The sequence below is a fragment of the Acanthochromis polyacanthus genome, chromosome 12 (genome assembly GCF_021347895.1).
Source record: "Acanthochromis polyacanthus isolate Apoly-LR-REF ecotype Palm Island chromosome 12, KAUST_Apoly_ChrSc, whole genome shotgun sequence".
Taxonomy (NCBI): domain Eukaryota; kingdom Metazoa; phylum Chordata; class Actinopteri; family Pomacentridae; genus Acanthochromis; species Acanthochromis polyacanthus.
The window spans coordinates 588630-604833 of NC_067124.1; the positions used below are offsets into that span (position 1 = coordinate 588630).

The 16204-nt window shown below is 40.1% G+C and overlaps 2 protein-coding genes across 3 annotated transcripts in view; one reads left to right on the plus strand and one right to left on the minus strand.

The window, feature by feature from the left end:
• The window catches only part of ttk (ttk protein kinase), a 21339-nt gene extending 14706 nt beyond the window's left edge, over positions 1-6633 (minus strand). The window contains 7 exon segments of the mRNA XM_051956571.1: positions 56-134; positions 361-475; positions 1073-1216; positions 1301-1407; positions 1555-1777; positions 1868-1961; positions 6518-6633. Coding sequence (XP_051812531.1) covers positions 56-134; positions 361-475; positions 1073-1216; positions 1301-1407; positions 1555-1777; positions 1868-1955 — 756 coding nt within the window. The 5' untranslated portion in view covers positions 1956-1961; positions 6518-6633.
• A 447-nt stretch (positions 6634-7080) lies between these two features.
• On the plus strand, positions 7081-16193 carry ebag9 (estrogen receptor binding site associated antigen 9). Of its 2 annotated transcripts, none has more exons than XM_022208993.2 (7): positions 7081-7399; positions 7736-7833; positions 9190-9271; positions 9420-9584; positions 10939-11049; positions 11871-11962; positions 14391-16193. In XM_022208993.2, the coding sequence occupies exons 2-7, from the start codon at positions 7751-7753 to the stop codon at positions 14467-14469; spliced, it is 612 nt and encodes a 203-aa protein (XP_022064685.2). In that variant the 5' UTR covers positions 7081-7399; positions 7736-7750; the 3' UTR covers positions 14470-16193. The 2 variants fall into 2 exon arrangements, with proteins under 2 accessions (XP_022064685.2, XP_022064686.2); XM_022208994.2 differs by having other exon boundaries at positions 7739-7833.
• Positions 16194-16204: the final 11 nt, after the last annotated feature.

The following is a 16204-nucleotide window of genomic DNA, read 5'->3' on the forward strand; positions in this document are numbered from 1 at the left end:
ACTTAGAAACTTCAAACCCTGCCTGATAAGTTTAATGCAGCAAGATGAAACCCACCATCCCAGCTGCTCTCTGGCGTTGAGATCCTGATCTCCAGGCTGGTAGTTGGTCATCTGATCCGCTGAGGGGCTCCATGCTGAAGGCCAGAGAGCAGAAAACGTCACAAGAAAAAAAACCTTTTTAAATTTAAGGTAACGTTTTTTCTACACCAACAAATCAGTAAAAGAAGATGTTTTACCTTGAAAACATCTTCTTTTACCGATTTGTCGATGTAGAAAAAAACAACATTACCTTATAATTATATACGACAAAATGAGCAGAATTCAAGCCTTTTTAAAAGTTGAAAGCTGTTATATTCTCACCCTGAAGCAAAAATACTGGAGAGCTGCAAGTCGCCTGTCCCATCCGACATTCTGCTTACTTTTGGGAATTCTGAGCCTTTTTTGACAGAATCGGGTACATTACTGTTTGGCAATGCTGGCAGAAAGAAAGCAGAAAACAGATCGATAAGTAAAGCACAATGACTGAAAACAGTTTCAGCTAAGAGTTCTACCGTGCAATAACCACTAACTCTGCGACGTTCTAATCTGGCAAACCAGCTGCATCAGCCACAACGTTAAAATCACCAACAGGCAAAGTGAGAAGCATTGATCATCTTGTTAGAATGCAACGATCTGTTGGGAAACCGTGGTTGCTGGCATTCATGTAGATGTTAGAAACAGCACTCTCTGACAGCAGTAGCCTCCTCAGGCAGTACGATGCCCCCCCAACACCCTGCATTAACGGCTGATGAACGACTCAGAGATCATGACAGAGTCCCAGACACTGACTCAGCCTCTAAACTACTCAGATCTCAGTTCCTCTGAGCAGAGGGTGTAGTGGGGCAAGACCAATCCACAGCCTACCAACACCCTGACAGAAGATCCACTGTGAAACACAGAGTCCATGCCCCACTGGTTCACATCTATTTTGGAGGTATGAGAGGGACCTACCCAGCATTACGTAACCTGTTTTAGCTGTTGTGGCTGATTGGTATTTATTAAGCTATCAGGTAAACCTTGAATAAATACTCACATGGAAGATTTTCCTTATCTTCTGAATAAAACGGTTGTGTTTTTCCTGCCTGCATGCTCTGCAAGGCAGCCTCCAGCAGTTCCTTTGGCTTGGCGTCCACTTCGATTGCCTCCTGCAATATGTAAATGCCTCTCTTTGTGTTGCCTGGTAAAGAAATACAGCCGACATAAAATACTCTTGATGACAATGTGTGCATGTTCACAGCAGGAACAAGAAGCATCTCTCTACCTCGAGAATGTTCAAACTTTGCATGTGCAATGTGGACAAATGCAAAGTTCTGGCTGTTGGATGTTGCCACGTTGAAGTTGGCGTCCGCCTCATTGATGTCTTGAATTCTAACAGACGAAAACAGGAAACGGACTAAACGTCCATAATGCTGGTTTATGAAATACAAGTGGAATTTATTTACCTTTAATGGACAAATTTATCAGTGAACAAACAGTTCAAACCAGACAGGATGTAGTATTTTAAAATGTGCTTACGCTTTCAGCTCTGCAAATCTGACCAACATTCTGGCGTAGCTCTCATTCTGACAATGTTTTAGCAGAGGCATATTAGAGAACACTCTGGTATAACTGTCAAAGAGCTTGGTGAGGTGGTTATGATCTGAGTGAGGGTCCCCCTTCTTCTCCAGGTCCATTAAATATGCGAGGCATGATTCGGGCAAGTTGGAGCTGATGACCTGATTAATATTGTCCGTGTCATCTGTAACAAGTGAAGGATGATGACTGAATGAAGCACAGACTGACATACTGATGTACAGAAATCTTACAGGACTACATGGAATTCCATTACCTTCATTGAGGGACTTTTTAATTTTTTTGAGCTTTTGATAAAGCATGGCAAGCTGCTGCTTTCTGTCTGTATGTTCCTCTTCCTCCATCTGAAACTGAGCAGCAGATAAACAAAGTATATGAACACAAATAAGGTGACGTGCTCCCTTAAATTAAGATGTACAGTTAAAAAAAGACAACTCAGTGAACAACACTTATCAACGGCCTGGCTGTCAAAAGCTAAAACCTCAAATGTTGAAAAAACTACGTATGAGCATGTGCAGTACAGGGCTTGTTATTACTGCCATCTGTTGATAGCCAGTAAAGTAATCCAATACAGCAAGAATGGGGCTAGAGACATGCTAAATATGAAGGCAACAAAGTGCAGATGAGGCCAGATGAAGTAGAGAAAAGGTTGTGAGATCAGTTATCATGAGGCTAAACTTGAACATAATCCTCTGTGTCGTTTATCAGCAACACAGACTTCAGATTTGGTCCGACTATTCTTATTTTTAGGCATTCAGTTTGATTTATTGTGTCATGGGTCATTCCATACCAAATACACAAAAATCCAGAAAAGTGGTTGCTTCATTTTTTTTTGTACCATTCTTTGGTACATTTCATTGGGAAAGCCAAAATTTTGAGGTCCTAAACCCAATCCTCATGGTTCTACAGGCCCACAAAGGGGCAAGGGTCATGTTTTTAAGTTTCCGTCTGTCATTTTTTTCAGTTTTCACAACTTTATATCTCAGGAACCTCTCAAGATATCTACTTGAAATTTTCAGGACTAAAAATATGTATATAGTACATAATATTTTGAGCTTCAAGCAAGGTATATGTCTCATATATTTTGTATACCAGATCTCTCAATATGTGAAAAAATTCTTCAGACAAGCTTTTCATATAATGGTTCAGTTTGGTAGGATAGAACATAAAGTAAGTATCAAAGCATGACTAGTACTGAAAATGTTTTTCACAACTTTGCAATAATGTCTCAAAAATTGGTCATTAGCAGAAAATGACTATTATTTTATTATTATATATTGACTATATTGACTATTATTATAGAAGTTTTCTGGTAAGTTTGGATACATGCTCATCAGATGTCCACAAAATGAAATACGGAGTGCCTCAAGGCTCAATTTTAGGTCCCATTCTTTTTAACTTATACATGCTCCCACTTGGAGATGTCATCAGGAGACACGGAATCAGTTTTCACAGTTACGCTGATGACACTCAACTTTACATTGCCGTGTCTCCCGATGACACAGGGCCAGTCGATGCCCTTTTTAACTGTATTTTAGACATCAAATCTTGGATGGCAGAGAATTTCTTGCAGCTCAACCAGGACAAGACTGAGGTTTTAGTTATCGGCCCTGAGGCCAAGAGAGAGAAACTTTTATTAAAACTGTCTTCGCTATCCTTTAAACCTGCTGGTTCTGTAAAAAATCTGGGTGTCATTTTTGACTCTGAGCTTAATTTTATACCTCATCTTAAACAAGTAACTAAAACAGGGTTTTACCATTTAAAGAATATAGCCAGAGTCCGCCCATTTCTCTCTCTAGCAAACACAGAGATGTTAATGCATGCTTTTATTTCTAGTAGAATGGACTACTGTAATGCCCTGCTTTCTGGTCTTCCCAAAAAACTATTTCTCACCTCCAATTATTGCAGAACTCAGCTGCACGAGTCCTGACGAAGACCAGAAAGCGGGACCACATTACACCAGTTTTAAAATCACTGCATTGGCTCCCTGTGTGCTTCAGGGTAGACTTTAAAATTATTTTAACAGTTTTTAAATGTATTAATGGTCTTGGGCCTTCATATTTATCTGATCTACTTTTACCTTATGAACCCTCACGGACCCTCAGGTCCTCTGGCACTGGCCTTTTGATAATTCCCAAGGTGAATACAGTGACACATGGCGAGGCAGCTTTTCAACATTATGGCCCTCGCCTGTGGAACAGCCTGCCAGAGGACCTGAGGGCTGTAGAGAACGTAGAGACTTTTAAATGCAGGCTCAAGACTCACCTTTTTAAACTGGCTTTTACATAATGCTTTTATTTTATCTTAATGCCTTGATTTATACTGTTTATTCCCTGGTTTTGCTTTTATTTCTATATTTATTTTATTATTTTGTATACTATATTATTATTTCACTATTTTAGTATTTATTTTACTATCTATTTTACCATTTATTTTACTATTTATTTACTATTTTACTATTCTTTATCTTTTAGTAGCTATTTTATTCTTCAATTTTTAGTTTTTACGTGTTATTTTTAACACGCCTATTTTAGATTCCAGTGTTTCCTCAGTGGGGAGCCGTCTGCATCTGGGGCTTTGGCGGGGCCAGGGCCAAGTGGCCCTGGAGCTAGGTGGCCTGTTGGCCCTGATGGGGCCTGCTGCTGCTGCCCCGGGTGCAGGCGACTCTCATTGATGGTGTTTCCTCTTTCTGGTGCTTCTGCTCTCAGCCAATACACACTATTATTTCTTTTACAGTAGTGTGCGTGTGCGTCTGACTGTCTGCGTGTGTATGTCTGTGTGTTCTTAGGAAGTATGCTGTGGGGCAGGGTTTGGGAGGGATGTGGGCCATTGTCTTTTTATTGTTTTTTATTGTTTGTTTTTAAATTGTTAAGCACTTTGTGCTACTTTTGTATGAAAAGTGCTATACAAATAAACTCTGATTGATTGATTGAACTAAAATTTCAGATTGTGGACAAGGTTGTACAAGTTTCATACTTAGCAAAATTTTTAATCTTTATCTTAACTTTACAAAAAAACTACAAAAGAACTTTGGTTCTGCTTGTCATCATCTTGAAAATGAGGCACAAAGTGTACAGGGGTAGGCGTTTTTAACTAGCTGGTGGTTTCTTACAAATTACGACCTAAACAAACTAGACGATCAAATGTCACTAAATTAAACATATTAGAGACATGGAAGCTATTCAACAACAGTTTTTGACTTTGATCTCCACAAGGATATGCCAAGCCACCACTGGCCATCATATAGACGTGCTACGTACTGCCCAGAGGATATGTCTTCTGACTCAGAGGATTCTGTAGTGTCACCTGGTTCACTAACTAAAACATAAGAACACATATGATTTGTTCACTATGTTTGCAGCACCACCTGAAAGAGAAAAACGTCCTTATTGTTATAAGCTGTGGAGAATGAATACAGCAAGAACCAAAGTTCATTTTAAGTTTTTCTACAAGGTTTCATGTGTGTCTTCAAACCTACAAAATTTCAAAAATGTGCCACCTTGTCCACATGGAGTAATTTCAGCCTAAATATGGTGAATTTTGGCAAACGACCTGTGATTGACAGCTTCCCTAGCCCTCCCTAGGCACATTTAGTGTCCCATAAATGCATCAAAAAATTGCTTATGACCCAGACAACAAAATCCGCCCTATCCTGGCCCAGCAGAGAAATGTTAAGTACCTAATAAATGCATTTCATTTTGGAGCTTATTGTAATTTTATGCACTTTTTAAATGGTGGTGCCTCATCAGATTTTCATCATAACACTTGTCTGACCACTTTATTTTATGCATCTATATACATTTAAAAGAACTTGAAAATTTGAAGAAGATATATTGAGTACTTCCTGAGTTATTAGGGTTTGAAATCATCAAACAATGACAGACGGATTTTAAAAATTAAGGACCCCCTCCTTCAACAGGCTGTAAAATGAAAACCAGTGGGCCTGTGAGGCTGTAACTTTGGGTTTCTCAATCATTTTTACCCTCCTGCAGAATAACAAAAAATGAAGACAATCTGAGATGGTGGTGCAACCGTCTTTTGTCTATGTGATATGGAATGACCCTTATGGAATTTTACGGGTGAACTTTCTCAGCAGCACCTACACCTCCTCTTCTAGATTATTTAAAGGATCAGTCACCATGTCACACAGCTTTACATGTGATTATAGCTGTGTACATCATCAGAAATAAGGCACACAATCTGAGATCCACAGGCCAAGCCTGCTTTCAGTCTAATAATGTGAATCATTGAATAAACACAGAAAGAAAGTGGGATGAATTATGTCTTTCATTTTAAACATCTTTTAACTCAGAAATATCTTGAAAACTGTGCAGTTAGGTTCAAAATCAGGTTAAAAGCCAGAGACTGGGTGGGCTAAGCCCCTAGATCCTAACAGCGCCTCTGGATAATAATATGACATTTAACGGTTAGTGATCCACAGAACTGTAGACAATTTAAAAGTAGTTACGAGGTACTCCCAAACCAGCAGCTTTATAGTTGAGTGACATTTAACATCTCAGAAAGAGCGTAGCAAACAGAGAAACAAACAGATCTAGATATAATGCAACTATTTCGTTAATTCACCACCATGATGTACTGAAACTTTCGTAAAGATGCCCAGTGACGGTATGTAAACTTGCTGATAAACAAGAGAGAGTCTATTTGGTGTGTTTAAAACAGATTAGAGGACAGCAATGTTCCTTTGCCAGAGTATCTGCCTTCACGATAACAAACAGAGTTAGCTGAGGTAGCTAGCTAGCTCATATTTAGCAGTATTGTTAGGATAACGAGGCTAGCAGGCAAACTGGGTCATCTGTGGGCAACACGATCTCCAGTGAAGTCGAACCTAAATTAAGACATTTTTAATAAGACAACAGACCAGCACTGCTAATCAAAAGCATCTCACCGTGTTTCTGCTGTCAGTAATCCCTGGTGAACGGAATGCTTCTTCTTCTGGTGGGCTTGGCAGCAGACACAGCAAAGTAAAAAAAAAAGGGCTCGAAGTCAACTGCCAGTTTTCAAATATGCCACTTCCGTCCAAGACGTTTGTTGATTGGGTAGTTTGAGATTACGTCACGGTGCGTTTTTTTTTACTACAAACTACCGCTTCATTCACTAACGAAACCTTTCATACATTAGTGCAAATTTGTAAAATCCTAAAATTGGTTAATATTTATGTATCTCATGCATAACTAGATACGTTATAATCTGCATTAGTGTCCCTGGAATGTGTATTAAATTAAATATACAAGCTAACTGTAGTTTGCTTCGATAGAGTTTCCCATTCCTTGCATGCTCTGTGGTAGCTAATTCAATTTAATTGTGGGATCTTTTATGTATATTTAAGCATGTATAAGCATATAAGCATATATAAATGTTCACATACAATCTGTGGTTCAGAAACTAATTCAAACGTTTAGAATTTTATGTTACCACCCCTTTTTCCAATCGCACCTGAATGCAGCAGGATCACGGTGCCACTTCCTGCTCCTCCCAGTTCAAAGATGGCAGCCATGGGACGGAGACGAGCGACGACACAAATTTAGGAGTTTTGTCATGAAACCGTACTGGGATGTAGAGCTCTTACATGCGTGGTTTTGACAGGACAGCGATATAATTTGTCCCTGCCAATGTGTCACCTTAGACAGACGTTTAAAAGGTTAAGCAATATCATGTTCTCGTGTGGGCTAAGCTAGCAAGCAACGGTTAGCAAATAAATGAACTCGTCTCTTCTGCCATTCAAGAAGAAAGTAGCTACCCTGCATACGGTCTGTTGACACCTTGCAAGGTGAGTATGTATTTTTGTGATAGCTAAGGTACACAAAGCTTGAAATAAGAAAATAGTTTAGTAGTTTTAACCTAACTAAAATACTGGTACAACTTGTATTACCCAACGTTAGCCTTAACTCAATCCTGTTCTGTAATTAGAAACATAAGCAGGGTAGTTTTCTGATAGGAGGGTAATGTCTCAGCTCTCAATATTTTAAATAACATAATCAGTTGGACTGATTTCTATCCAACGTGTAAGTTTCCTGGTACCGTGCATAAATACTGGTTCAGACTGCTTTACTGCAGACTTTGCTCGTTGTAGTAAACTCTAACATGTTCCTCTTTTCTCTGCCAGCAGCTCAAGTTCATCATGGCCATCACTCAGTTCCGTCTATTCAAGATCTGCACATGTCTAGCCAGCTTGCTTTCTTTCTTTAAGAGGTTGATATGCAGGTAAGCACAAATGAATGTCCAGTTAATAAACTGTTCAGTACCGTTTATGTATGCCACTGTTTAAGTGGAAGTCCAGTTAGGCAACACTACTTTCCTCATATGAAAACATAAATGTATTAAAAAACTGAGCATTATCCCTTTATTAAACTGACAAGATCTACTGGTGACTCTTAAATGCATTTGCACCACAACTAGGTGTCTCTTCACACACATGCTGAAATAACACTGTAATCCAGCCACAGATCAGGGACAAATTAAAGGTCAAACCTGCATAAGCGAGTGGAGAAACAGGTGCTTTCATACACATGCATTGCATGAATTAAATAAGCAATCATCAGCCATTCTTGGTGTTTTAAATGGTGCAGGCCCCGTTGATTTTTTTTTTGCCAAGATGCCAAAAGGAAAACATTGTATTGACTTTGAAAGAGGGCTCTGTGTTTGGGCATGGATGGCAGGAGCTTCAGTCTAACGTACTGCTCAGCTGGCTCGTGTTCCAGTCAGAGTCTAAATTGTGGTCTACAGCACACATGTTGTGACCCTACTTGTGCATTAGTGAGACATGTAAGGAAAAACAGAAGAACAGCTCTAGTTTAGGTGACTGGGAGTGTTAATACAGGACATGATCAGACTAGTCCACCAGAACAGTCTGTAAACATCAGCATAGAAAGTGATTTTAACATGGAACTGCAGGTGCATAAACGTCTGATTACAAAATCAGTGCACATTTGGATGTATTGTGATGCAAAAACCATCTGTGTTGGTTTACAGGGATGTGTAAAATAAGGATATGGTCGAAGGAGTAATGCTTCACCATATTATTACTCAGTGCTTCAGTGAAGGCCTGAACCCAAAACTTCAACAGTTGATGGACCTGGTGGCTCTCTTATGCTATGTGAGAGTTTTGCTGACGTGGTTTTGATCCTGTTGTCGTGTTAGAGGAAAGAGTCAATGCAAATGTTGAATATAAACCTTTATCCTGTGAAAACCCAGATGGGAGGAGTCTCTTCCAGAATGACAGAGCCAGCTTTCTGTAGGGAACGAGGGCTTACTGAATGGTTTGATGAGGAGTAGAATGATGTGGATCGTATACTATGGCTTTGACAGTCAGCAGATCTGAACCCATTGAACACCAGGGGAGATTTTAAACCTACACGTCAGACAGCGCTCTTCACCCAACACCTCACTAGGACAGTTTGTGTTGTTTCCTCTAATTTGCCACCTGTCTGTGTAATTTGTTTTTTGTTCTAAGATGGGTTCATTTGTAATGTTTAAAGAAAATTAAGTTGACCAAGTTTTGTGACATTCAGTTGCTGCTTTTCCTAGTATTGTATTATTTTATATTTTATTTTAATACAGGAGTGGAAGGGGTCGCAAACTCAGTGGTGATCAAATAACTCTCCCTACAACAGTGGATTTTTCATCATCTGTACCAAAGCAGGTCAGTATTGTGTTGATCAGCAGCACCTGCTCAGAAAGCTGGTCAGTATTTACAGAGGTATAAACAGTCAACATAATGTCTCATTTTTCATGTGCTGCTGTCAGTTTACATGAACGTATCTGACTTCAAGTCATATTTTGTTGTTTAGTCTGCACAGCCGGAGATTGAAGAATGGAGCTCTTGGGATGAAGAGGCTCCTACAAGTATTAAGATTGAAGGTGGCAACGGAAACGTTTCCCCTCCACCCAATGATGTCGATGAAGAGCCTGACTACTTCAAAGACATGGCTCCCACCATCAGGAAAACACAGAAGGTATGTCCACAGACACTGCAGCAAAAGGTGGATACCAGTTTGATGATATACTGAGAATCTGGAGGACATGTTTGAAAGGTCTGTGTCTCTCTGGCATTCTATTACGTTGTAAAACTGTCTTTGTAGAGCAAAGAATTCAGGTGCAGTTGGCTGCCTTCTAGCATGCAGTTTAACCATTGTAGCCCAGTTATGAGGGACAATAAGGACCGTTAACATCAATCTAGTCCACATCTTTCTACATTTAATCATTGTAGGAAAGCTGGAAGCAGTTATGAGTGTAAACGGGAAATAGTTGCTGCACAGAAAGAAGCCATGCCTGTTGTGTGGGCACACTTTGGCTAAGGAAACATGATACTGTACTACATGCAAAAACAGCAAGAAGAACACTAGCACCCTGAAGTGGTCGCAGCACTGAAAACCCACCTAGCCAAATTTGAATAAAACCCTGAAGCAGGTTTCTCTGCTCTCACATGCTGGGGATGTGTCCACTGAAGGCACTGATCAACAACTTTCACACCAATGAACCGTACGAACTGTGCAGACAAACTGAATGTGTTTTAACTGATGTGAAGTCACAAACCTACACTGGACATACAGAGTGTACTCATCACTGTTATGTATTAAAAACTAAGCACACCAAACAGCTGACACCCATTGGTGTGCATGAACTGCTGTCAGTGACGTCAGACTGTGGTAGGATGGGAAGGTGAAGGCAGATGGTTAGCCCCGCCCCCTTCACCTGCAGCAGATTATTCCCAGTTGTCTGAGATGAAAGTTTGTCTTCAGATTCTGGTATCCAAAGAAGATGTATTTCCACAGCTAGCTATCAGAACGTGTAATGACTTGGAGAGCCACGTGTGCGATCCTGTTTTTATCATTTTAGGTGGGACAGGAGGAGTCATGTAGAGTTTGGCTCCAGTTCATCTTCAAGCCAGGATTTATGATCCAGTTACCAAATCCTGAAGACAAAAACGATGAAAAACACTTTAATAGTTAAACTCCACAATTCAGCACTAAATAGCTTCCAGTCTTTTCACACATGTAAGTAACTGTCCAAAACAGATTTTTTAAAAGAATGTCAATCAACAAACCTTCAGTGAATGTGTAGGCTGTGTACTAAAAAGTCAAGAACTTGTTGCATTAACTTGCATTTTCTGTTGACTGAAATGATCAAGTTAGACCAGCAGATAGAAGTTCATCAGAAAGTTTAGTGTAACGGGAATATCAGCTGACTGATTCAAATACTTCTGTCCTCACCTTTTACCAGTGTTTTCCAGAAATGGGTAACCAACAATGCATCACAAAGAGCTTTAGTCTGAGTTCCTCTCCTTTTTCTCTTGTTTCCACATTGAAGATTGTGTTGAAGAAGCGGGAGCCTCTGAACTACCTGGTGCCTGATGGCTCAGCAGGATTCTCCAGCAGGCTGGCAGCTTCTCAGGACATGATGACCTTCACTCCTCCTTCAGTGAGTTTCATTTTTCTACTCTGCAAAGTTCAGACAGGTTTGCTCTTCCTCACACATCAAGGGTTCTAGTTGTTTGAAAAGTTTAGAACAAAATAAAATGTCTACTGTTGAGTAGTATAAAGTTAAATACAGTTCTAGTACATTGCCTGTCATTTTTAGACTGTAATTCCACATAAAAGTGTCTGTGAAAACATTCAATTACAAACCCACAAAGTATGGATTAGGAACATGGATAACAATCAGAGCTGAAAATGTCTAATATGTAATGTGTAGTGCACGTTCTCTGTATATTACATTGTGATGCAGATTTCTCATGTGTTATTAAAATGTGGGAATGTTTGATAGAAATCAGAGGAAAGTAAAAGTGTTGTCTTTCATTCAACTTGTAAAGAACTTTGCTGAAGCTGCAGGAGGAACACACCTACAATATGAGTCAGAAAGACAGAAAAACTCTTCATCAAGTCCCTGTGGCTCTTACATCAAATTCATTCCTCACATTTTACCAGACCAGCTATTACACTGGTCTAAAGAGTCATAATTTTCCTCCATGGGGAACTCCTATGTGTCTCTGTGATGCTTCTGCAGTCATTGCAGTGAGAGCTAGTTATTTAAACTAGAACACTGTAAACTAGTGTGTAATAGGAGGAAGTGTCATCGTCTTCCATCTCTGGTGTAGCAACAGGACACATGTGACAGACCATAATACATGAAGTGAAATGCTGTGTTTTGGTCTAATTGATGAGCTGTAGCTCTCGTAATAGAACTGCTGTAATCACAGTGGCAGCCTCATTGGTGTAATCAGAAACTATGTGTTTGTTCAGGCTGAACTGGGAGAAATGGACAACTGGCAGGAGGACACAAACGCCTGGGAGGACGAATCTGATGCTGCCTGGGAGGCAGAGGAGGTGCTCAGGTAATCGGTCAAGAATGTTTCTGTGCACAATGGATACCAGTTTGTCAGCTGAACCAACCAGTCATTAAACAGCTCTAATGAACAACCACAGAGCCTAATGTTTGATATGTGAACAGAAGAAAGTGAAACCTGTCAGCCACACCTCCTCCGCTGTTCAAATTTAATTTACGACCCCAAACGTCGTGTGCGTGACGGCCAAGAAAAACAAATCCAACCACAACCACAAGCCCGTTGTAGAATAGCTGTAATGAGTTATGGACAACTTCAGCTCCATCATCTCTGCTCAGGCTAAACTAACACAGAGAGAAACAGAAGCAGCACTGCCAAGGAGAGGCAGGAAGACAACAGTAGAGCTGGAATAAAAGGAATAACCATAAATTAGCTAATAACTTAAATAAAATACTGTGTTTCCATGTGCTTGGTTTATAGGAGTATCAGCTTAACCCTCTGTTTATGTAGGTATGTATGCAAGGAGGGGCAACAGTTTGAAAATGACTTACTCTCTGCACCAACATGTACTATTACACACACACACACACACACACACACACACACACACACACACACACACACACACACACAGATGGGCAGGGTAAAAAACAAAACACACAGCGTGGGGCTTTATTCTCTAAGTGTGCTGTTACTATACTCTATGTTTACTTAGCAAATAGTTGTTTGCTGCTATATAATAAAATCTAAATCCTGTATATAGAACCTTTAACTAGAATGAAGCTCACATAACCTGAATGAGAAGAAACTCAGTATTAATTTGACATTCGCATGAAAGCACTTAATTACTCTGCCAAGGAACGGCGTAGATATGTGAGTCTGTCTGTCTGTCTGTCTGTCTGTCTGTCTGTCTGTCTGTCTGTCTGTCTGTCTGTCTGTCTGTCTGTCTGTCTGTCTGTCTCATTACTCAAAAACAGACTAATGGATTTGGATGAAATTTTCATTGAAGCTCAGAAATGACTCAAGGACCAAGTGATCAGATTTTATCAGTGATGCAGCTTATAGTCTGGATCCATGGATTAGTTAAAGATTTCTGTATCATTACCAGATAGCGGCACGGCGTCACTGTAACCATGACAACCAGTGAACACTACATCAGCTGATTGTGATCCTACTACAAATCCACCTCTGAGGACTTATCAGGACTTATCCGTCAGAAATGATCTGAGGAACAGCTGATTAAACTGTGGGGGTGTTTCTGAGTGCCATCAGTTCCTGCTACATATTTAGGTCACGTGATCCGGTATCCGTGCATAACGTACACATGCAGAACACACGCCTGTGCTCAGAGGAAAGTCATTTTTTATGATAGATTTCATCTGTCAGAAGTGATATGACTGAGCGTCCGTGGCAGAGTCCTGTTCTCTGACTGCTTTTCATGTTTAAAACCTTGTTGACACAAACACAAAGAGTGCATGCTGTAGGCATCCTGGCCACTAAGTAATGATTAAAAAGGTCTCTATTTAATCTGTTAACCTATTCAGAATAAAGAAAAAAATAATTGTGATGTTTCCACATTGTAAGCTCATAATCCTTGCAGTTCCACTCTTTTAGGCTTGGCTCACGCCACCAAAGTGTTTTAATTCCCAACAGATTTAGAAATTTGGTTGCATTACACAGATAAGAAAGAACTAAACAGATCTTCTCTATTCTCAGTCATGTGTAAGACTTGAACATAACACTGCAGGATATGATGATGATGATGATGATGATGATGATGATGATGATGATGATGATGATGATGATGATGATGATAGTCCTGCCACAGGGAGAAGAGCAGAAGTAAAAAATGAACTGTAGCAATAAAATACTTGGCAGTTAGAAACAGAAAAATGAGTGAATGTGGATGAGAATAATAATTGGGGCAGCTCCTACCAGTCTGAGCAGTTTTAGAGGTGTCAGACTGGATCTGTAAAACCCTCACATGACCAAATAACAGCGCTTCAGTCAGACATCAGGTCCCAGACCAGATTTCTGCTCTGATTGTCAGGAGGGGGGAAACCAGGGTTTTAACAGTAGGACAGCTTCTCTAAATGTAGTTTTAACATGCAAGACACTGGAACAGTAAGAGAAGAGCTGTAAAGTTTCCTCTCCAAGTCTGTTGGTTTCTGCTGCACTGCTCCAACATAGGAAGCCATGTTTCCAAAATAAGGTTCAGACAGGGACAGTCCCATTACTGATGCATGCACTGTTTTTGTGGCATTGCTGTAACGGTGCATGTGAATGTTTGGTGTGAATGTCTGGTTTTAATGAGTGGCCTGAATGAGAAGTGTAGGTTCATGTGATGGCCAGCAGGTGGCGGCGTACACCATTGTTACAGCACTGGTAGTTTGTTTTCCTCAGATCCAGGTGCCCCAGCTTCTGTTGATGTGCTTTGTAATGATTAGATCTTTTGTTTTCCTCTTTCTTTTGGTAACAGACAACAGAAAATGGCTGAGAGAGAGAAGAGGTCCATGGAGCAGCAAAAGAAAAAATGGAGAAAGAGGCTCAGAGAATGATGAAGAAGGAGCAGAAGATTGCTGTCAAGCTCTCGTAACATTTTAAAAGTGCTCAGTTTTGAGCCGAAGGGATTAGGGTGGAGGCAAAGACATTAGATCAATCTTTAAAGTCATCAAACCAACCAGGATCATCACCATACACTACTTATCTGTTAGCAAACTGTCCTCCTTCTGTTTCCACCAGCAGCCATTTATAGTGTGTTTCCATCTACAGCAGTGTAAAATGCATCAGTCCTGAGGGCAGGTAAGGCACCGGGGGCAGTTGTTCATGTGACGAGGTCATTTTGGCCTTTAAGGGAAAGCTCCATTTATACGATCCAGTTCATCTTAGGTTAAAGGTTAGAAGCAGCTTCAGTAGCTTTAGATTCTTATTAAATCTGTCAGGTAGTGTAGGAACATGTTCTGTTTTGGTTTTTCCCACCAAGATTTGTAAATAAAATGGTACCTGTGCTACCTTTTTGACTCTCAGATAGGCAGTACAATTCCTTTTCTTTGTCTGTTTTGACCTCAGAGGACAAAGGTGTGTAATTTATTTTGTGCATCACTGTATTCCAGTGACATCCCTCGGTTTGCTTAATTATTGTGTTTTTATATTTATGTCTGTCAGTGTCTGAGAACTGATTTTTTTTTTTCTCATGAATGTTGCTTGATATTTCACAGTATCACCCTGTGTTGTATAGCCCTTCTTACACTGGAAATCTGCATTAAAATGAAGACTGGGGATTTTCTAAGTGAGTGTAGATGAATGACCGTAGGCTAGAGTCCGTCCCAACGCTGCTCCAGCTGTGGGTTCCTGTGGTAATCTCATGGCTGTTATCTGACACTCATTCTCCTCTTTTGCCAGAACTAGATACTGGTGGAAAATACCCACCGGTGATGAATGCTTTTCTCTCTTTCCTTGGGAGGACAGAGTCTTGCTGGTTGCTGTTGAATAGTTGATCTACTGACTGCAGATGGAGTCTTTATAAAACATAGATCACCATCACAGTGGAGTCTCAGAGCAGCTGTCTCTGCCAGTAAGTAGGTGAAACAACAAATGTTTGCTTCGTTGCTCATTTACAAATATGATGCCTTCAGTTAACGTTTTTGACTTAGCGTCTGGTTCTTCATTATTGTAATGAAATTCGTGGTCCGTGTTGGAAAAATAGCTACCAGTGCAAGTGTTGTCATGGAAACACTGGCAGGTGGAGCAGCTGAAATGTGCTGACATGAGACCACATGTCTTTGGTCTTATGATAAATATTTGAAGGAAGCAAATCTCTGCCTTTAATTTTAGGATTACAAAAGTTTGTCTGTGGGTTAATATAATTTATGGAATTATTCACTGACACGCAGAGATGCTGATACTGTTGATACTTTGATGATGAATGATTATGAACATGATGATTAGTGCATGACCGGCTTTGACAGTATAATTGCGAGCAGGTGTTCATTTCAAGGGAATTCAACAAACTGTCTATGTGGACTTGTGATTTCTTTTGAAAGTGTTTTCCCTGAAAAAAGGCTCATTTAATTTTTGTCTTGCACATATTTTTTTTTGAATCATTGACACCCCCTTTTTTCAAACGTTTTCACTGTGTGACTTCATGTTAAAAATGTCCATGGTTGAGCACAAACAAGGACTTCATGAGGTAATGAGTCTGCAAGCTCAGTCCACATCTGGCAGATTGTGTACCTGCTGTACCAGTCCTACACAGGTTTTTAATAAAATGATGTGATTCATACCTCAGGAAGT